Source organism: Cyanistes caeruleus, chromosome 18 (genome assembly GCF_971803275.1).
Source record: "Cyanistes caeruleus chromosome 18, bCyaCae1.hap1.1, whole genome shotgun sequence".
In the NCBI taxonomy this organism is placed as follows: Eukaryota; Metazoa; Chordata; class Aves; order Passeriformes; family Paridae; genus Cyanistes; species Cyanistes caeruleus.
In genome coordinates this window covers 5,764,354-5,787,159 of record NC_141718.1, presented here as the reverse complement: position 1 = coordinate 5,787,159, position 22,806 = coordinate 5,764,354, and the positions used below count along the sequence as shown (strand labels likewise).

General features: G+C 41.9%; 1 protein-coding gene across 4 annotated transcripts in view; it reads left to right on the top strand.

The window, feature by feature from the left end:
* The window catches only part of GALNT9 (polypeptide N-acetylgalactosaminyltransferase 9), a 410,584-nt gene that overhangs the window by 320,783 nt on the left and 66,995 nt on the right, over window positions 1–22,806 (top strand). For all 4 annotated transcript variants that reach the window (XM_086855455.1, XM_086855456.1, XM_086855454.1 and 1 more), the window contains 3 exons: window positions 7,770–7,936; window positions 9,672–9,846; window positions 19,913–20,110. In XM_086855455.1, coding sequence (XP_086711581.1) covers window positions 7,770–7,936; window positions 9,672–9,846; window positions 19,913–20,110 — 540 coding nt within the window. The remainder of the gene's footprint in view (window positions 1–7,769; window positions 7,937–9,671; window positions 9,847–19,912; window positions 20,111–22,806) is intronic.

Here is a 22,806-nt window from a genome sequence, read left to right as displayed (position 1 = left end):
CAAAGCAGAAGTGAGAGTGTATATTCTCTGTTCCCAGAATTAAGTTTTTTAAAAGTTACCCAAAATAGTGTTTTCCTGAATGTATTTTGCTGGTAAGATCTTCAAATCAAATTGACACAATGACTTTAGTTTGGCCTTTATTTAATATTGCTTCATCAGTTTCACCAATTTTTATATTTTACTTATCTTTAAAGAGCTCTCCAATCTCAAAGCAGAATCTTCTAAGACTGCCTTTATGGATTTTTTTAAAAGACAATTCTTCTCTAGTTTTTAGTTTAAAAAGATGCAAGATAAGAATCTGGTTAGAACAGGAGCAAGGATATTTGCAAAATCTTGAGAATGGCTAAACAAGCCATTTGTTTTAATCACCTAAAATGAGGCAGAATACATGTCACTTAGAATTTAGCTGAGCTCCTCCTTAAATTTAAGTGCAGCACCATTAAAAATAAAGTTTCACAGGGGATCTGTTTTCTTTGGGGATTTTTGGAAAATATTTGAAAGCAGATTTCAGCCTCTCCATTAATTTCCAATGAGCCTAATGCTTTGTGATGCAGCATGCATACAGCCAGAGGCAGATCCGGACAGGCACACTGGGGGATAGAGTGGAAATTTTTTACAGATGGTATTTCAAAACATATTAGTGACTCAAGTTAAGTTACCAAAAAAAAAAAAAAGGCAAAGACTTTTTACTACAGAAGGATGTGAGCACGGGCTTTGAGCCGTTTTTCATGTTAATAAAGAGGCTTGTTTTGAAAGTGATTGAAACTAGTTTTAGCATTTTTATATGTATAAATCAATAAGGGTATTAGACATAATGGCATGTTTCTGGTATTGTTTGCCTGAGGAAAACCAGAAATAGCTCACTGAAATATAAGGCCTCTTATTTTATGTGTGCAGCAGCTACTTTTGAAGAGTCTAATAATCTTAAAAATAAGGGTTAATATTCTCTACAAGTAGAGTCGTCTTCATGCTGCATGTGTTAACTATGCATATATATTGTGCTATCAGTCACTGATTGACAGTTCTCAGGGCTTTCTCTATAAATATAAAAAAAAAAAATGTCACAGAGAAAGGAGGAATTAAACCAAATAAAGCAAATGTGTTATAAAACAAAAGGCACAAACATGTGTTGGGTTTTTATGTGCAGAGCAATTAGTCACAGTTGTAATGGCCTGGAATTTAAAAGAAAGGAAAATGAACAAAAAATGAATCTCAGAAAACAGTTGTTCAATGTGTGTTATTGAAAATTCATGGGGAGCTTTAACCTACCTTTGTCCAGCTTGAAAGGGCTCTCTCCTTCACAGAAATATTACAGGACAAAAATTCCTGTAAATTTGGTCTTTCCTGTAGGAAATAGGACAGTGAAGAGAGAGTCCTAAGGTATAAAATACTGTTATTTTAGGAAGGCTGCTGCTGTTTTTCAGTCTGCAAATCCTACATACATCCAATCCAATTGTCCAGCCTGGGAATGTGGGAAATTCCCATGACCAGATATGTTCTGGAAAACTCATTGCACATTGCAAACATTTGTTTGTGGTTGACATGGAAGGACATTTTTCCTTGATACAGTGGAAGTGTTTGAGGTTAGCTCAGGTACAAGGGCTTGGCCTGGTTTCTTACTGATGAGTGTGGGGGATTTCTTTCTTACACTTCCAGATGCAAAATAAGAAAAAACTATGTCAAGGAGCATGTGAGCTGCTGGGAATTCCAGTATGGAGTAGATTTAAGGTCTCACTTTATGAGAAGATGATCATCTACATCACTGTGTACAAAAAAAGATGGAGAAAAGGTTATTTCAGTGGATTTCCTCAGACTTAAAGCACCAACAAGAATTACACTGTATCTTGTACTTGCACTTCTCCAACCAAATTCAGGAAGATAGTGTTGATTGTTCTGCTGTAGGATATTTCAAGATGGAGGCTCTTCCATAAGGAACACAGACTGTGAAGAAGGTATTCTCTGGTATCATCATAATTTCTAGGCTTTTTTTGAAAATGGCTCATTTCTCTTTTTACCTTACTTGTAAATACAATGTGCTGTTTTTCTCAAGGTGCATAGAGCATCAGTGTTCTGTACCACTGCTCTCCTCCTCACAGTTGTATTTATAGTATGTGTTCTTAGGGAATGCTGTCCCTGAGCTGCAAAACGAGGGGAGAAGGTAAGAGCAAGAATTGAACTCAAAAAATTTCCATTTGGCTTTCTGGATAGGGCAGGAAAATCCACCCTCAACAGAAAGAGAATGTTGTGCCATGATACAGTTAACATCCTCTGTTGAGGAGGAGAATTAATTAGGAAGGAGTTGGAGCCTCTGGCTGACAGATTGATGATCCATGAAGCTAATCAGTTTTGTGGCCTGTCACTGCTGCTGCTGCAGACTGGTCAGCAGCTGGATCCCACGCTGGGGAACCAGACATTTGCAGCTTGTCACGTCTCCTCTGTTGTGCCCATGTGGAAGAGGAAGGTAATGTTAGTTTATTTCTGCAGCTCAAAAGTTACTGTTCCATCCAGCACTAGCTGTAAAGCCTCAGTGGGTTTCTGGAGAGAGAAACCAGGCACTGAGCTAGACACTAAATTCAGTGATTTAGCTGTGGTAAATCGTCTGGACCTGTAGAAGTCACAGTAGCATTTAGGTGCTAAAAGGTAACCATGTAGGTAAGATTAGTCTGAGCCTTTCCTTTAACAGGGCTCAAAATACATATTGACCTGGTGATTAAAAGTAGTATTTGTTAGCATTGAAGAGAAAGAGTTCAATAATCTTTTAAAATATTTATCTTTGTCCTTTCATTGATCATGTACCAAATAAGGAGCTGTTGCAACTTGTTCTCCTCCTGTGGCTATAAAACATGAACACAGATCATTCTTAAGCTTTCAAGGTACAGAGCATGTAGGGGTAAGGGATTTTTTTATTTTTTTTTCCAGAACTGCAGATGTTTCTTCATGCCCAGCAATTTCATCAAGTTTGTGAAGGAGAGAAACCTTCAGTCATCTCCGTCCCAGTAGTTCATTGGAAAAACATATCTTGTATTAAACACTTTAAAGATTCATGAAGCAGCTTTAATTTTGTTTGCATTTCTTCCTGAAGGGTAAAGCTGTCAGAAATCTCTAAATGCATTGCTTAATCCATTTCCAAACTCAGTATATTAAGGTCTGTGAGCAAAACTAATTTTTGGAGTTTAGCAAGTTTGCAGACAGGAAAAAAAAAAGGCAGGGGAAATAGAGCAGGGAAGAATTTCCTCTTTTTTTTGGTAATGCACTGAATTACCTGCATGGCTGCAGTGACAGTCCTTCACGAAAAATGGTGCAACCCAAATGGGCTGTAAGAGCAGCCTGATAAATAGAGAGGCTTCACGTGTTTCTCTTGGATCAGATACAAATAGAGTAAATACATCTATCAGGGAATGAAGGTTCAGACACAAGAAAATTTCCTTCCCCTTAATGCCTCCAAGTTTGCAAAGTTATCATGAGCAGTTTCATGTGCAGCTGAGTACCTTTTGTTTTCTCATGTCCCAGTCTCTGATCTATGACCTTTTTATGTTAGTACATGATTTTTTTCACAAGTTTTTGGTCTGCCAACCAAAGAGCTTTTCCCTTTTTCTTAAGCCTGCAAGACAGTGCTCACAGTTGGGCTCAGGAGGCTGGCTGGGAAATGTTCATTTAAGGAGCCAGTTCAATGTAAGGGGAAGAATGAGTGAAAATCATCTCCAGAATAGAGAAAAATGATCTGAAAGGAAACACCTCTGGGTTGCCAGCCAAGATCTGCAGTAGCAAATACAGAATGAGAACACTTAAAAGACCTTTCCCAAGACAACAGCAGGATGCCCCAGGTTTGATGCTTGGCGTGTTGTATGAACAGTGCCTGAAGGGCTGTTTGATGTATCAGGTCTTATCCATCCTCAGCTGGCCCATGGAAGTGATTAGCCATGGCATTGTCAGCCTTTGCTGGAACCCCCAGTCCTGCAGACATCCAGCAGCGTGTCCCCGTCCTGTGTGCCCTGGAGACCGGAGCTCCTCTGCTGCTTGGACTCTGTGGCACCTGCTGACAGCTCAGAATGCTGATTTAAAATCACAGGAATATTAAGTGTAAGCTGTGCCTGCCCAGCTCAGACCACCTTTAGCTACCACAGAGGTCAAATGTACTCTCAGTTCTTCCCAAACTGGGGAGTGCTGGATGTTAATGAGGCCGAGTTTCAGCTCCCCACAGTTCACTGTGTGGTCAGACGTGGTGCAGAGAACTGGAGACCCTGGTGGGACCCAGCTCCCTTCCCTGGCAGAGCATTGGGAGCTTTAAACACTCAGGCACTGCACAGCAGCAGGGCTGAAAAAGGGATGATTTCTAAATTTCTTACTACGCTTCTGTTGGCAGTAAGGCTGAAGGATTATAAAGGTGTGCCTTGTTAGTGTATTTTGTACAGTTTGATTTCTTCACATTATGGTAATTTTATTCTGGAAAGAAATAACAAAAGTGTCTAGTCTTGTGCTAAGCTGCTCCATCATTAGCTCCTAGGTTTCTTGCCTGATGATTTCCTCTGTGTCCAGGCTGCTGCCCCAATCATTTTCTGCAAGGGTGCCCTTTGGCTCATTGGAAGTCTTGGTTCAGCCTCACTTTTTCCCTCTATAATGAGCTGTCCCTGCTGCCTTGCTCCAGGACCAGTCAAGGGCTGCTCCAAGGAGGGTTCTGTGAGTTCTGACACTCCTTCTGTCCCTTGCAAACAGGCACCACTGGCTGACCCACTGCAGGGCACTTGGTCCATGGAGGTGCCGAGGGGTGACAGCCACGGGCGTGCTTTGGCAGTGTGAGGCTTTCTAATGCCACTGCTTGGCTGGGAGTGTCAAACTCTGGTGAGGGTTTCTTGGAATGAAGGAAGTATTAACTGTAAATCGCTGTGCCTGGTGTCTAATTAGAGAACGCTTTGGGAAGAACTCGGGCGACAATCCAGCAAAGCACTTAAGCACCCACTGATTTTTGAGGAGAGACACCTTAACTGGGATTGCTCATGCCCTCAAACATCATCACAAGTGTTTGTTAGTGGACAGTAATTTCTCCTGACTACCTCAGCACATCAATCTCATTTTCTGAAGTGACCTGAGGAGTTGGGAGTTCAAGGTTGACTTGAAGTCTGCAGGAAATAAACCCTTAAATCACAGCTGTGCTTTGGAAAGTGCTCAGCTGGACAGCTGCTTTTACTGCTCTTCATCCTCACTGCAATAAATAAGTTTATGACAGCTTTTAAACCACTGCTGAATTCTGAGGTTTGCTTTTGCCCATCTAGGTGTTCCTGTTGCAGTGGCTTTACTGCCACTTTACTTCAAATATATTTAATATATTTTATATATATATAAATATATATATTAAATATATTATTATATATTTATTATTAAATATATATTTAAATATATTTACTTTAAATATTCCAATATGTATTGTTTGGAGTGCTCTTTCCAAATGCAGTCAAAACACAGTTTTTTAACTATGTCCTGCTAATAGAAAAAAAAAAGGGGAGAACTGACAGAAGGTTGCAGTGAGAAGTGATACAGATAATTTCATCCAGGTGGAATAAGAAATTCAGACCAGCTTTCTATCTAAAACAGCCCCTGATGCCCTACAGTGTAAGTCATCACTGGGAACTAAGGCATGAAATGTCTTGTGAACCAGCAAGGCATTGGAATCACACTTGGGACAATAATGCGTTGATTTAATGTGATGAAGAACAAATAAATCAAAAATTAGGGCATTATGGTTTACATAGGTAAACCATACATTTACAAGGTGTGCTTGTTTTAAAGGTAGAAGTAGATGGGTTTTTTTTTCTCAGAATGAAAGTGGGAGGATGACAGACAAGCATTGGAATTAGTCCTACTTGTAGTTACCCTATGAGTCTGACCAGGAACACATGGCTGGATGCCCAGGTGTTTCAGTTCACTTGCCAATAAAATAAATACTTTTTACTCCAAGATGTTCAGCAAAATTCCTAATTCACAGAGGTCTTCTTGTATTTCAGTGGTTCCCTGTCTTTTCCTAGGCAACTTTGGTCCTTCCACACATGCCTCTCTATTTTGGACATTTGTGTGGTCCCACCTTTCCTTTAATTGCTTGTGCCTTCAATAATAAGTGCTGCTTTGAATGACCTCCCATTCTTGCTGCAATCCCTCCTCCTTTGCCACAACCTCTTTTTTGTCTCCAGAAGGGCCACACACTTTCCTTCCCTCCCTCCTTTCCTGCTGTGGGATCCCACGAGGAGGGAGGACCTGGGATGGGCTCCCTCCTCTGCCTCGCCCCCACCAGCAGTGCTGCCACTCCCTGGGGCCTGGTCTGAATCCCTGAGGTGCCATTTCTGAGGTGTTGATACAAGTGAGATGCTAGAGAAAATTGCTGTCAGGTAAAAGATGTCCCTCGTAACAGGAAATCTTGCAAGATCCATGTTTTTAGCTGATGGCTCTTTCCTGTTACTGCAGCATTCCTGATGGACTTCTTTGATACGTCAGTGTGCTCAAGAGGAAAATCACATTCAAAAAAGAAATTCAAAAAATAGGGCTGTGTCATTTGTACCTCCTGAGAACCTCTCTCCTTGTTCCAGGCTTATTTTTAGGCTCTGTAAGAATGCTGCTTAGCTAGAAGTTTTACACAGTGGTTCTCTGTGTGGCCCAGGCCAGAGCAAGCTGCCAGTAAGTAGCTGTGGTAACACTGGAATCAATGACAAGTGCTCAGGTCTCTGAGCAAATAGTGCTGGGATCAGGAATTATGAATAATTACACTTTACTAGAATTCATAACTGACTTCCAGAGGTTACTCAGCAGTCAAGGATTTGTCACCTGCCCTATCCCCATGACTGCTGATAGTGGGGAAAAAAGCGATTGTTATGCCAAAGTAATGAGCACAGAGGTCAGAAAGTTTGATAAGAGCAGGAGAAGTCATTTTCTGTGATATCATTAGCAGTATTTTAGAGAGCAGGTTCAGTAATTGCTATGGTAATTCTGAATGGCTTTTGACTGTGAGAACAAGTAGGTAGTTTTTAAAATTAGCCTCTTTGCTAATGGGAGAGAATCCCACTGAAATCAGGCAGTATGGTGTTACAGAGGGGCATGGGCCGAGGGCTTGGGAAGCAGGAGCTCTGCACTGTGTAACTTCTCCAGGCCTCAGTTTTTCTTCTCAAAATGATCTGTGGTAAAATATATGTATCAGTGAGCAGCACAAAAGCAAATTGTGAATCAGGATGTAGCGAGGCGACACCTCAGAGGGAGAGGACCTGTTTGCAGATATTTCAGCAAGTGCAACAACCATCGTGTGTTTGTTATTGCTGCACAAGCTGCACAGCCAGAAGGGGTGCTGAGTGCTCTCTCTATGGGCAAATACAAAATTTGCTTGAGCAAATGCTGGTCTTAAAGTTCTGATGCAGTTGTGAGTTAGCAGCAGAGCTGCTGGTGGTTCCCCTGGGAGCACAGCCAGGGTGTGGCATTGTAGGTTTTCTCCAGGTTTTTTTTGAGCAGATTCAAAGGTTTCAAGAGATGCTTTTAAGCTCACAGGGAATGAGAGCTGCTACGAGTCTGTGTGCCTGCTCACACCCTGTGTTTTATACTGGGCTGATGGAGAGGGTGCTGCTCCCAACCAGGCTGATTCTTTAGAGCCTTTACCACATCTTTCCTTGGGGTTAGAAAGGACAAAGTCTGCAAATCCCTACACGGATGGAGAGCAAGGAGAGGAGGATGCTCTTCAGTCTGGTTTGACCTCCCAGTGGCTGCTTGGGTTTTAATTGTGTCTTTCCCCTGTCCAGGTGCAAGCAGATGACCTACCCAGACGACCTGCCCCAGATCTCTGTGGTGTTTATATTTGTGAACGAGGCTCTCTCGGTCATCCTGCGCTCGGTGCACAGCGTGGTGAACCACACCCCATCCCACCTGCTCAAGGAGATCATCCTGGTGGATGACAACAGTGACAACGGTGAGCTTCTGTCACTTTGCCTCTAAGCACTGTGCCCCGTGTGATTTCCAGGTGTGAAATGTAAATGTGGTTGTTGTTGAGAGGGTTGATTGAGCCATTTGCACAGAGCTGTTAGTAAATATTGACTATTTGTATAATAGTCAAATGTTGGATAAACCCTTTTGATTTCACTGAAATCCTAACAGAATGAATGGCATTTATGTAGGCAATCTTAATAGGACACTTTTCTCCAAATTTTTGGATCCAGAGGAATATCATCGTCAATAGAATAAAAGTTCAAATTCTTCTTCCAAGAAAAAGTGAGGCTACAGATTCTCCTTAAAGATAGTTGCTACTCTTTTATACGGACATTGTTTCTTCATGTTTTAATCCAAAATCAAAATACTGGTGAACATATAGGGTGCTATTATGTTTCACAATGCAGTCATTTTGAAGATTCTCAGGATACGAGGTAGCAGCAGTGTTGTCATGTTTAAACTTGTACATTACACTTCTAGAACTGATACATCTTTTAAAATCGTGTTTATTTCCAATAAGCCTAAAATTTATCATTTCTTCCTCAGATCAACAGCTTTAAGTTCTTTCAGTTTTAGGTTGCTTTTACTCTTTGAGGTCCCCAAAGCAAAGGGAAAGCTGAGAGAAGAGAGAACTCAAACAAAAATAAGTTCCAAAACCTATAGATTTAAGAAAATGTTTGTGCAATTCAGATTTCAGTTATGGTAGTGTAACCTGTGGAGTAATTATGTGAGATTGCAAAGCGTTTGAGTCAAGGCAATCCTGAGGAAAATTGAAGTCATAATTTCTCAGTGAACTCTTACATGGCTTTTCTCTGCCACTCTTCTAAATAACTGGGGATTTATCAAGTCTTTGATTCCAGTGATAATGATTCTGCTGTCTAATATAGATCAGAAAAAGGAGGCTCCTAATGTCCTGGAAGCTTCTACTAGTTTTTCTGATAAATATATTTAGGCAAAAGCCACTTTACGAATACGTTTCAGTGTAAATGAATTACCAAACTACATTGAGTTTAAAAAAAATAGAGAGACCATTTTGGTAATTTGCCTGTTTATAAGCCTCTTGAAATGAAGCTGAAAAAGGGTGAATGAGCTCTGCTCCATCTGTGATTGAATGCCTGAAAATGAACAAAAGAGAAGTCTATTTGAGATCTTCAATATCCATTTAGTTAAAAAGGAAAGAAGCCTGGTATTGAGGAATCTTAATTATATTTAAGGAAAAACCCTCAAAATTAAGGGAAATTAATTGTGATCTGAATTGCATCTTGACCCAAAATCCATTGAGGTTATTTTTCTAACTCCTACTGAACAGCATAAATCAGAAAAAACAAATCACCAGACTGGCATGTTACACTTCTTTCTGGTCAGAATTGCTCTTCCAGAGGCCAGTTGTAACCTAATGCAAATCATCTGAGAATCAGAATAGCAGTTTTTAAAGAATACATAGACAAACTACCTCTTCAACACTGTACTCAAATCCATCAGGCCATATCAAAGCTGGGCAAGTCTCTGGTGTGCAGGGAATTTCTGTGAGCTCTGCTCTGTGCCTCAGCTGTGGTTCTGGGTTTGCACCTGGGAGCCTGACCAAGGGTTTGGGAATACTGAATGATTCCTTTCCCTCTGTAATAAATCAGAATAAATCAGAGTAAAACATAACATTGTATTTACTCATTCTAAATGTTTGTGTGGCTTGTTTTTTTGGTTTTTTTTTTGACCTGCAGTTGAGCTAAAATTTAACCTGGACCAGTATGTGCACAAGAGGTACCCAGGGCTGGTGAAAATCGTGCGCAACAACAAACGGGAGGGGCTGATCCGAGCCAGGATCCAGGGCTGGAAAGCAGCAACCTCTCCTGTGGTCGGGTTCTTCGATGCCCACGTGGAGTTCAACATTGGCTGGTGAGTGCTGGCAGTGCCCAGAGGGACAGGGGCACTGGGACACGGTGCTCAGCCCCAGGGATGAGGAGGCTGCAGGCTGCTGTTACCATGTCAGCAATTACTCCTCAATTGTGTTCCTGATTATTGCAACATTGCTGACAGGCTCCTGCAATGACTGCAAGACCCATAAAAAAGCTGTTGTGCCTGGTCTAGCATAGCTCAGTGGAGAGAGAAGTAATTGGAACCAAAATGGATGTGAAATCTCAAAGCAGTCAGATGGGGAGACACCATTAAGGAGGCTCTGAGCTGGAGGGTTTCAAGTGCTTTTCTTACCTCCTTGTCATTTTCTATCATTTCTTCTTAGAAACTTGAATACCAATCTGATTTCCTCATAAATTTTCTTGCATTTACATTTGAGGGAAACATTAAATTATTGCCTGCATTCCTTTAATAGGGCTTGAAATTAGCATGCCTTTCCCCATCCCCTTTTTCCTTAATGGGCCAGAACTGAATTTGGAGTAAATCTTTGTAGCACCACTTGGTGGCCAATATTTGGCATTACTGGAAGCCTGGACTGTAGGAGCTGATCTGTACCATCAGCTGCAAAAGGACTTCTGGGACCTTCAGCATGTAAAACATGCATTTTCCAAAGATAGGCTGGTATTTGATAATGATGATGCAGAGTTATGGTGGAAATGATTACACTCTGCAATTCTGGGAGATATCCTCAAATTAAAACTAAAAATAGCTGTACTTACAACTAGAGAGAAACTTAATTGCAAAGGAGTAGAGTGCTTATTTTTATATGTTCATGAATATCTTTATAAAATGGAAGATGCAATAAAATAAGTCTTGTAGTGCACCTGCTTTATGTTAATCCCATTTTTTTTCCTTAGGACTATGTTAGACTGTAATAGCAGCTGTAGTAATTTTCTAGATGCTGAAGAGCTGGTTTAATTTATTTATTTGTTTTTAAAGCAGGTAGATCTTTCACATTTTTTCAAACATTCATCTAGGGTAATATCAGCTATGGGACAGGATCAGGGACTGGGGAGAGCATGCTCTGGGTGCTGTCCCCAGTGCTTGTCCCTGCCCAAGCTGCAGTTTTCTGGTGCTTGAGGAGAATTTTGTTATCATTCCATAAGGACATCGAGATCTGACGGGTGTACTGTACCCAGGGAAGCTCAGCAATGGTGTCAGTAAGCAGGAAAGGGCTTTGTGGTTGCTTTGGGGTTTGTTAGGGGTTGTTTTTTTTACTGTACTGTTTTGCATTAATGTCAGAAAGGGTTGAAATCAGCATAGCAAGAACCTGGACTGCTCAGTCAATGAGAGTGTGTATATCCAAGATAAAAGGTTTGTGTTTTCTGCCCCCTCCCTGGTGCAGCCTCCTTCCAGCAGAGCTCTCAGGTCTGAGCTGTTCTGGTGAGCCAGGCTCTGCCCCTGCTGTGGGGCACTTGGTGGATCCATGGGGACAGCAAATGTCCTACAGAAGCATCCTGTATCCCTTCATTTCAGAGCTGCACCGGTGGGCTGGGACTGTTTCCTGCTGGTGTTTCTCCTCTTGCTCCACTCAACCCTTGTGGCTGCTCAGAGCAGTCTCAACCCCTGCTCCAGCCACTTCCTCCTGGTTTTAATTCTGTCCACCTGTGCCTGTCCTCTCCATTTTCATCTCATCTCCTTTGGCTGGGAGGAACTAAAGTCCTTCCATCTGGACTGCTCTATTTTTTCCTACCAGGTTAGCACTGCCCCCAGTCCACAGCTCTATAAACTCAGGGATCAGGGGGGAGTCTCTTGTTAAAGCTCTGCTGTTCTATTCTCCTACAGGATTGCACCTTGCATGAGCATTTCCCTCCATTTTCAATTATTTTATTTATGCATTCAGAGGCCACGTGGATTGCTCCCACTAAAAGCTGTCTATGGATTATTTGTGAGGCAATTAAAAAGAAGCCAATTTTTTTGCCACAGAAAAGAGCATTAGCTTTCTGTTTGGTTTGTGTTCCATCTAAAGTCAAGTGCCTGCAGTGCAATTTAGTTTCCCAATCTATGGCTGCTTTACCTGCCTAATCAGTTGGCAGATTAATTCATAAAGAATCAAAGAAGGACTTCATCACTTTCTCATGAAATATGCAGGACTGACAAGAAAAAAACTTCTTTTAACAATAGTGGCCCATTTACAGGTGGCTTTTTTGCCTGATGTCGTACTATAGCATTTTATGGGCTCTCTCAGCATTGCTCTCCAGGGACACTTCTTCTAAACTAAATTACAATCTGGTAGGATATAAAAAAATACTCTACAACCTGGCAGGTCAAATTAGCTATTGAATTATTTATTTTGCTGTGTTTAATTGCTGCTTTTTGGCTTCTCAGGTGTAGAAATATGTTATCTCAGAGCAGTGATTTTCGGCTGACCTGTTCCCCTTAAGGCTTTTGATAGTGTGAGCCAACACAGCTGCTGTGAGAGTGGAAGTGGGGAGGACTGCCTGCAAGGGAGGCCATTGCTGTTAATTCTCAAATGGAATTTTAAATTAGAATTACAGGGTAATGGACGTGTACATTTCATATGTGAAATTCTACCTGTCCTGTTGTAGTAGAACCTGCTCTGTTTTTAATATTTCTTGATGTCAGTGGGAGCCAGCAACCCAGCAGAGCCAAGAGGGAGAAAAAGCTGTTGTGCTTTCCTCTCTGAGAGTAAAGTTAATCTTGTTTAGTTTGTTTTCCTTCAGTCCTCTGAAGATTTCAGCATTCCTGCTCTGACTTCTGGGTTAGGTCCACCCAGCATGCCTGAAGCCATCCCCAGTACCACTGAGAGCAAACCAGCACGGATGCTGATTGTGTTGCAGAACATGCAGAGCATTGTATAAACTCCTGTCTTTGAGAGATGGGAAAGAATACCATGACAAGGAGAAGAGACCTTCCCTACATTATGTCTGGAGCAGGAAAGAGATTACAGAGATAGGGTGTTAATTCTCTGGGTGAGAAAAAGGACACATTGAGTGAAGGAGAGCAGAAATCAGTACGTGAAAGGCAGAAACCACAATATATTAGCAGCCATAAAGAGGGTGCTAGGAGCCATAAAAGAAGACATAATGATAGAGTATTATAGTTGCATTCTATCTTAGGAATTGCTTTTGCTCCTATCACAGAGGTATTGTCAGAGCACTGAATAGAGTTATGCAGTCCTGTAGTAATTAAAATTTTGCCAGACAAAGGGCGAGTATCAATAAGGAAGCAGGAAGCATAAGGATTTAATCAAAAGATTTCAACATACCAGCCAGACAGAGACTGACATGAAAAAGAGAACATGAAATATAACTGGAGTATCCATCAGATTGTGTCACGCACATCCCATCTTTATGGATTATCCCTGAAGTTGTCAGTGTTTTAAAAATATACAAAACTGGTGTTTTAATAAACTAAGAAGAGCTAATTATCAAGAACCCTAGGCCTATGGATGGTACTTTGCAGATGCTACTTTATACTGTAAGGTGTAGTGCAATTTGTTGTGGTGGCCATAAGCAATGGATTCTCGAAAAGGTGTGTAAAGGAGGAAAGGATGATGGTTTCCTCCTGAATTTCTACTGACTTTGGTTATCCCAAGTACTCTGTAACAGAGATGTGGTTGTGCTTTTCTGGGGTAAAGCCACAGGGTCTTTGTCCCCACCCTGAGAGCTCCCTGGTGACATTTTCATGCAATGTACTGGAAGCCAGTCTCTACCTGCAGGTAAACCTCCCTTTTCAAGCTCAGGTGTCTCTCTGGGGACATGACAAGGTCCAGGTGGCTCTTTCCTTCTAAATGAGAGAAGTGTGAAGGTGAAATTACCTTTGCAGTCCTTCTCCTGTGCAGTCTCTCCCCTCTGGAGCATTCAAGCACACCCCTGGTGCTCAGGACATGGTTCACTGCAGCAGTCCTGGTACCAGGCCATGGCTGAACTGGGGAACGCAAGTGGAAAGGGAAGAACATGTGTTTGTTAAGGGAGCTTTTCCTCATCCAAAGCCTTAGGATCACTTCAGGAACTTGATAACTATACAAACTCTATATATAAAGTGTATTATTATATATTATATCTATAAAGTATATGTATTATATATAACTCAGAAGCCATGTGGGCCTTTGGGATCCATGGGACAGTGCCAGCCTACACGCAGAGCATGTACCAGAAAAGCAGCTTCAACTATTCATCTACCTCAACAACCTAGAATGTTCACTGAAGCATCCTTGTTGCTTTTCAGTGGTTCAGAAAAGAGTCATTGAGGTTTGGCAGCCAAAGAGCTGATCTTTAACTCTCCAGCAGGTATTGGTGCCACGTTCCCTCTGCTCCATCTGGGAACTGTGGGTCTGAAACTTCCCTGGGTACACAGAATGCTCTGGAGATGTCAGGCAGGACAGTTCTCTTCTCTCTTAGAGACTGAGGAAGGGAGAATGAAATTTATTTCTCTTTTATATCTCTGAACACTTATTTACAGGGAAGGCATTCCGCATTAAATATTCTGCAGATGGCCTCAGTGAAGAATTATGTGTGTCAGTAGATCTGCTTGTCTGCATCTGATAAATGTATATTGTCAGTGGAATGTGGGGTAGCGTGTAAAATCATGCAAAATAAGCTTTCAGTTTACACAGCTTTCTCTTCTCTTACATTTCTCTGTTAAGTTTATACTTCATGGTACCTGACAGTGGTAGAGCCAGAGTACAATATGGTGTTAAACCCACTGAGCCATAAAATCTAGCAGATGAAACCATGTTGTCTTTCATTTATGTCTTAGAAGGACTCTTCCCTAACTGCTTGCAAGAAGAGGAAATTCTGATTTGTGAAAGTAGGAAAAAGAAGGATTTTTCTTAATGTCAGTTCTTCATTTTTTATTGGAGTAAAAATTAGCATAGTGATGGTGGAGAAGGAAAAAAAAAAAAGAGGCATGTTTGTCTCAAAAGAACCCAGAGATCAGGGTATTTGGGTTCCCAGCTGGGACAGTGCAGAACTGGAGAAACATTCCCAGTGCAATTCCTGTCATTTAGGAAAGGATTTACTTTTGAACAAGTTTAGAAAAAGTGACATTTGGGCTGCAGGGAGGAATTCATTGACAAATGCCTCGTACAGCCATCCTAACTAAGAACTGGAAGGTAAGGTCTGCTTCTCAGATGCTGTGTGTTAGCAAAGCATCCCTGAAGTTGTGAAGGCCATTGAAGTGGCAGAGCTGGGCAGCAGAGGATCTGGCCTGCGGCATGCGTGTGGATTCCCTGGGATTGTGTGCATTTATTCCAATGTTGTGCTTTTTTTAAAGTCTGCTTGAAGTCAGCGGGTGTTTTTACATATTTTAAAAGGTGAATTATATAATCATGTGCACTGAAGAGCTCATTACTAACTTCTTTTTATCTGCTTTTTATCTGGAAGAAGCTGTTCTTTTTAGCATTGTGAAAAAACAGGCTTTCCGTTTGGCATGAATTCTCCCGCAATCTGATAAGGACGTCAGACAACACAGAGATTTTGTTTGCTGTGGTTTCCTGTGGGGTTTGAGCTGCTCTGAATCAAGCCAGTGTTAAATACAGAATGCATATATGTTCAGAGATAGACTCACAATGGGATTAGAGAGGCCTATGTGATCACAGTATGGCCCCTGCCTTTGCTCTCAATCTTCTTACAGGCTTATTCTGTACTCTGGCTTAAATTCTGTCTTCCAACTCTTTTCCTACCTCCACTGTTTATCTTGGGAGCATTTACTCTTTGAATCCCACAGAACCAGCCTTGCTGGAACTCCCAGTAATCAGTCATCATGGGTGCTCAACACCTTGGAAAAACTGCTATTAATGAAGAAATCTTTGCTCTGGTAGGCAAAAGCATTGGATGCATGTGCTGTTTAGTGATGTGCTCAACAGACTCAGACAAATCAAAGTGGATAAAATTGAAGTGAAAATACCCTTTAGCTTAATGGAGTCTATAAGAGAACTAAATTTATTGTCCTTTCTCTTCTGGTTTTATCCATTCACCAGAAATCTTTCCAGAGAGAGAGGAGGACACTGACAAATACGTAGTTTTACAGAGGATGGGAGGAAGAGGATCTTCATATGTTACTCCAATTCCAGTCCAAACTGTCTGCTTGGTTTTTATTAACTGGAAAAAAAACCCAGTTGGATGATGTGAAGCACTCCCTTTAAAGCAGAATCTTTTGATTATATTTAGTTTACTGAATATGCCTGGGAGATCTTTCCCTCTTGCTCCAGTAAATAACTTGTTAACAATGCCTGTTGCTCTTTGCCCATAAAGTACCTTGATTCAGATGCAAGCTAGTAACCAAAATATTTTTGCACCTATGAAAAATGGAGATGGATCCCAAAATTCACCCCTGGCTTATGCACCTACTCAGGCAGGGCTGAATCCTGCCTCGCTGCCAGCGGTGGCATGTGGAGAGGCAATGCTCCAAGCACATATTGCAGCTCATCAGCTCAGCATGTTGGACATAGCTGGACTTCAGCAACCTTTTCCCCTCTTATCCTTTCAGTCCTGAGAGCTCCCACAAGTACCTGACTTCTGCAGATGGACAGCAGAAAAAAATGAGGCAAAGTGGAAAAGAAAAAAACCATGGAAAGATGTCTATAAAGAGTAAATGAATAAATCTATACAATAATATAGCAGTTTGAAATTAGGAAAAAAATTTAGAAATTACTTGGAAAGATTTAATAATAATTCTTTAAAAAATTCTGAAGCAATTACATAAAGCCAGAGTGAGCAGGGAATTTGACAAAAGATTTGATGAATGTGCATCTCAGCTCAGCCTTATAGAGCAACTCTGAGGCTGGGCTTTGCTAGCCATGAATAGCAATGAAACCCCCTCATATTCCATGGATTACTCGAGATAAGCAGTGCAAACACAGTGCATTGCCCAGTCCAAACTCATAGCCCTTCTTTATTGGCCACTACCTGGGGATCTTGGCAGGCAGAAAAACTGCCCACGAGCAGTGTTGGCAGTGAGAGGCTGCTGGCAGGATCTGGGATTTGAGTGTTCCTGCAGATCTCACAGAGATGAGCTTGGGCTGAGCCTCTGAATACTCCACTGCTCTCTCTGCTGTCTTTTATAGGGCAGGACAGGCTGTGAAATCTCCCAGGTATGCAATGTTTAATTAAAAAGCTCTCCATTCTGCATTTTTGCTAAGAGAGCAGCTCTGTCCTGGATTTTCTCTTTCCATCTGTGACTCAGAGCCTACTTTCTTACTTGTGGGTGTGAAAATATTTTGGAAGTTGGGTAGTTGTGCAGTCTGTCCAGATACTGAATATTTCCTGCTCCTAATACATGCAGGGATGTGATTTCCACACGTCTGGATACCAAGAGAGCTAGGAAATCACCTCCATGGGTGAGATGGGAGGTTTAGAAGATAAAATTCCAGCAGTTGCTTTCATAGCAATTGACTCCATGACCTTGGCACAGCACTTGACTTCATCTGTAACCTGAGGGTAGTGAAATCAACTCTGGTTGAAGCAGTAATATCTTAAATATTTACATTTTTTGAGTGCAGGGGACTTAAACAGAACTTCCATCACATGGACAGCTTACAGATGCCTTGAATTTCATGAAAGTTCAGAATCTGTGATTTCACATGAATAGGTTGATATATATTAATGGAATTTCATAATGTATTTTGACCCCAGCTGTTGTATTACATTCCAAAGATCTCCCCTTGTGCCATTCAGATGCAAAACACCATGTCAGGCAGTAATAAATGTGAGCCACACAAATGGGAAAACACAGAAATTCCTCAGGTGTAATGACAGGAGTAGGTTGGTGATAGTTTGTGTGACAGCAGCACCAGAGCTGGGAATGGATTGTTCTTCATGTAAAAAAAGAAAATGGGGACCCAGGTTAGCATTTCCAAGACTCAAGTATTGGATTAACACAATCACAAATATGATTAAGGGCAGAAAACCAGTGTGACTGTTGAATATTTTCTTCACATTATTTCTCTAACCATTATTTGAGATACACTTCAGCAGTCCAATTTTAAGATGTCTCACAAAGTAGCAGGCTAAATTCCCTTAATATTCAAAATAGGCTCCTCTGGAACATTATTAATCTCACCCAGTTTCAGTGTCTACATTATTATGAGAAGCATCTGACTATAAAAGTGCCAGCCTCTGCCTCTCTCTGCTGAGAATGAGAGTTGGAGGCAATTACTGTGCATGTGGGGAGTCCATTGCAGGTATCTGACATTAAGGGAGAAGAATTCCTTATCTTCTTTCAGCTTTTCCATTACACAATCTCAATCTGCCCTACAAAGTAAAATACTTGAAAAATGAGCACCCCAGGAGGAACTGTAGAAGGGATATGGAACCTCCAGCATAGTTTTGAGTATGATGGTTATTCTTGCTTTGTATAATATAAACATGCCATTAATTGAGGACTTGAGGATTTGGTGACCAAAGAATTTCCACCAAGAGAGATGAAAGTAGCTTGGAAAACTCCCAGTCTTTCCTTGTTTGTCAAAGACCTGTTTCCAGAACTGGACAGTAATGAGTGACAGAGTTTGATTCTTACAAAAGAAACCCAGATTTCTGCTTCAGAGGCATGCCAGCAGCTTTCCTGCTTCGCAGGGCAGATCTGGGAATCAGACCCAAACATAATAAATTTGTTCATGCCATGGGAGTCAGGCAAACAATTAGTGACACCTCTACCTGTTGTCTGGTGTTTTGAAATCCTTTGTTTCACAGTCTAGAAGGGAGTAGGAGAGCTTTATGCCCAAGGATTACTGTGTCCATGCATGGAGTCACCAGATTAGTGATGGCATGTCCATCGTTCTGTGTTTTCTTCTGCTGCTGAGCAGAGATAACGTGATGGGAAGAACAAAGCAGATTCAGCTTTTTCTGCATTTGTCCCTGCTTTGTTGGATTTGCAAGAGTTTTTCTGCTTCCCACCCACTGGTTTTTAAAACACTTAATCTCATAAATATAATCTCATAGTAATGATGGAAGAGGCTTATCCAGATCTGGTGGGTCATACTGGCTCTATGGGGCTGCACAAGTGTGGCCTAAAACCCACATGGATTGAGAGTCTGAGCCATATACAGTCACTTCTGTTGGCCTACACAGGAAAATTCATGGTAACAAACTGAATGTAACAAACAAAATATGAGGTAACAAGCTTGAAACCACAAAGGAGCAATTGCCTTCTGACCAACAGCAAAAGAAAAGTGAGAAAAGATCAGTGTTCAAATCCTCCTACCTCTGTGAGTCTCAGCAAACCACCATTCCCTTAAAGATCCATGTGAATTTCTGTAAAATCTTCAAAGCACATTTCAAGGGGAAACACACTTACAAAGGAGTGAACCAGCAGCCCTTTCTACTACTGCTTTGAGGAATTCTTTCCACCCTTATGTAAGTCTGCTACCTCTTTGGATCAGTTTCTCTGGAAATTCATAACAAACTCAGACTACCTTGGTCAGAAACGAGTGTTTGCACTGAAGCTTTATACTTTCCTTTTGGGATGTAGCTTCTGTGGAAAGCACATTGATGTTTTAAAGCCTTTTGAAACGATGGAACATTTCCTGCAGTTCGCTGCTTTTGCACCATCTGGCACCTGAAATCTTCTCATCACCAAAGAGGTTTTAGAAGGCATAATGCAGCCACGTTTGTCATTCAAACTAGATGTGATGGGGTCAGTCTTGGGAAACAGGATTAAAACCTTTGAGTAACCTTCAGATTCGTGCAGCCCCTGGTGTGTTTAGTTCTTCAGGCCCTGTCAGCCAGTATTTAATTGCTACCAGGAATCCTGGTGGTGTGGCCAGTAGGAGAGCATTTAGCTGCTATCGGTGACGGTGTCTCTCAACATTTGTCCATCGTGAAATGAATTAACAGTCTCCAGGCCTCAGAATAAGTGTTTGGTCAAATTTTGTGTTGTTAGACTCAGGCACAGCTTCCCAGAGGTGGTAATTCCCGTGCAGGTGCTGCGTGCAGCGCGTGCCTGCGATCCGTACCCCGTCCCTCTCCGCCGTGCTCTGGGCTTTCCATCTCGCTGGGCTGATGCTCACAGGATTAGAGAACCTCACTTTCTCAGCCTGGGATTACGGGGTGGCTGTAAAACATTGTGCTGTTTTCATTGCTCTCAGGGTGGAACCCGCGCTTACCCGGATCAAGGAGGATCGCAAGCGGATCATCCTGCCCGCGATTGACAACATCAAGTACAACACGTTTGAAGTGCAGCAATACGCCAACGCAGCCCACGGCTACAACTGGGGGCTCTGGTGCATGTACATAATCCCACCACAGGACTGGCTCGATAAAGGGGATGAGTCAGCTCCCATCAGGTAAATCTCCCCCGTGCTGTCACTTTGGGCCGAGCGATGTTTCCGTCTCAGCTGTCTGCCAGGGGGGATTCGGGTGAATGAGGCCACAGGCTTTGTGCAGGAATAACAAAGTGAGGCTGGAGAAAACGGATGGCTCTGTAAAGCTGTGGATGTGTGTGCTGCCTCTCAGAGCTGCCCCACAATGTACACAAGTCCTCTGGCTCTGAGAGTGTGCTTCAAGCACATGTTCTGGCCATTGGTAGGATAGCAGGGTCCTTTTCATCCAAACTTTTATTTTCCAGTGGACTCTGGGCCATTGTGTGTATGAGAAACAAAGGAATTGTGTGTGTGATTGCAAAGAGGCTGGTCTCAGTCCTGTTCTGTGGGCAGCTGTCTCAGCCATCAGCCCAAACCCAGGAGCACCACTAGGGGCTGTGTTTGAGAGCTGCTCTTTTTTTCCTTTCCTTGGGGTTTTTTTGTGTTGTTTTTTTTTGGTGGGTTTTTGTTGTGATGGTTTTTTGTTTGTTTTGGTTTGATTTGGTTTGGGGTTTTTTTGGTTTGGGTTTTTTTTTTAAGAACTTTGCACATGCTCAGAGCTTTCCTGCTGGTTGAATTTTAAAATGAACTCACACCAGACCATGCAGTCAGTGTGTCAATTTACTTTTCCCTATAAGAGAGCATTTTACATTGCAGAAATGGAATTTTCTGAGGAAATGCTGTGACAGGAATTGTGAAGGTATTTCTGAGAAGTGTTACAGTGGAAAACTGGAACTGATGTGAAAAGGGCTTTCTCTCCCCTTCATTTGAATATTCACATCTAGATTTTCATCTCCAGTCCAGATGCTTGTCTAACAGCTCCTCTGGGACATGTTCTGCTGGGTTAAAGGTACTGTTGTTACCAACTCTAGAAATAAATGCTAAAAATTTGAAGCCTAAGTATGCACTTTAGGATACTCTTATTTTTAAGACTTCTTAAGAGGAGCATAAATTACCACCTTAAAGTCATCTTCATTTTCATGTATATCAGCTTCATCTTGAAATCAGGTAGAACTCTACTGCATGGTCCCAGTGTGGGTTCTGGCAGAGGAGCTGAGGTACTTCCCTTCCAGTGCAAAGCTTGAGGGATCCTAAAAAGTTCATCCAGGCCCTTCAAACAACATTCCCATTTGAACAAAATGCAAGTCATCTTTTGGAAGTGAAGACACTGACACTGGTCCCATTTCTAAGTGATCAGTGGGATGGGACCACCTCACAGGATCCTTCCCTTATGCAGGGTAATATTTTAATCTGTATTTAGGCAAGTGTTGCAAGTTGTACTCAGATTCATTCTCATGCTCTGTGACTGCAAAACAGAGCTATACAGAAATATTAACCTTATTTACTACAGGACAGCACAGTCCATCATCACTGACCTTTTGCTTGGCTTGAAACCTCAATAAGCAGGGAAGTAATTACTTAGGAAATCAGTTTTCCTGGATAACATACCCTGCTCACCTCACATTGCTTTAGAAGTGCAGATGTTTTATACCTGTTTCACTCAGCCCTGAGAAAGTTTATTGATAAAGGAAAATTACTCATCCAAAGCTTTCAGTCCTGAAAGGTTTTTGCACACTTCATGACTCACAATTTATATGTGAAATCACTGCAGTAATTTTCCCACAGATTGCTCCAGTATTTGAGTATCTTCTGTTCTAGAGACAATCATCACATAACAGATAAGACTGAACTAAGAGGTTAAACCTCAGCAATTAAGGGCCTGATTTACCATGGACTTGCTCAGATTTATGTTCAGGCTCTTGCTGGTGTCATGCTGGCACGGAGCTGGACTGACACAGAAGTGAACAAATCCAAACTCAAGCACTGGGCTGGGTTAAAATCTGATGCATGTGAGTAGCTGGTGCCAAAGAGCAGCAATTTTATCCCAAACCCAAATGAAGAACCCCTCCAATTCAAGAGTCCATAAACTGCCCAGAGACAGGTGAGACAAGCAGCAGAAGGAGGAGAAAACCCAACCCTTGCTGGCAAATATCAGGAGCACTGACACGCTGCGTCTGCCTGAGCACCTCTTTGCAAATTAAGAATTGCGTGCCCTAAAACTCAGGGACATCCACGTGGAGCCATGAACACGTCCATGTCTCCCTGGGCACAAGTTCTTTGAAGGCAGGGATTTAGGAGAGCAGGACATCCACTTTATGGCTACACTGAGTGTGCTGAGGGGCCTCTGAAGCTGGAGCACCTGGATGGATTTGCTAAAGCGTTTGGCTGTTGTGTTGTTCCTGCCTGTGGAAATATAATGTGATTTTGTGGCTTTTAAGTGACAGGGAAGTGTAATTATGGTAATGGAAAGAGTGACTGTGTGAGTGTTATTGATGAAAACAATCAGGAAGCCTGTCCTTAGGATTGAGATTTAAAAGCAGTCATAGTGGGAGCTTAGTAGCTGTGGAGTATTTAAAGTGTGTTTTCAAAAGGAAGGCAGTCAGGCTAGTGAGCAAACTTCTAAAAAAATCTCAGATGTGACTCTTGGTTTGGTACAGGTTTTGGTCTTGTAACCAGTGTTCCAAACCACATATTACAACCATGATTCCTGTTTCAGTTCACTTTACAGGACATGAAAATGGGTGCACTTTAATGGTGTTTGAATCCATGTGTTTGTCCTGTGCATTTATAAGATTGCAAAGCTGCTCATCAGCATGAAAACTGCAAGTTCATTTAGTCCT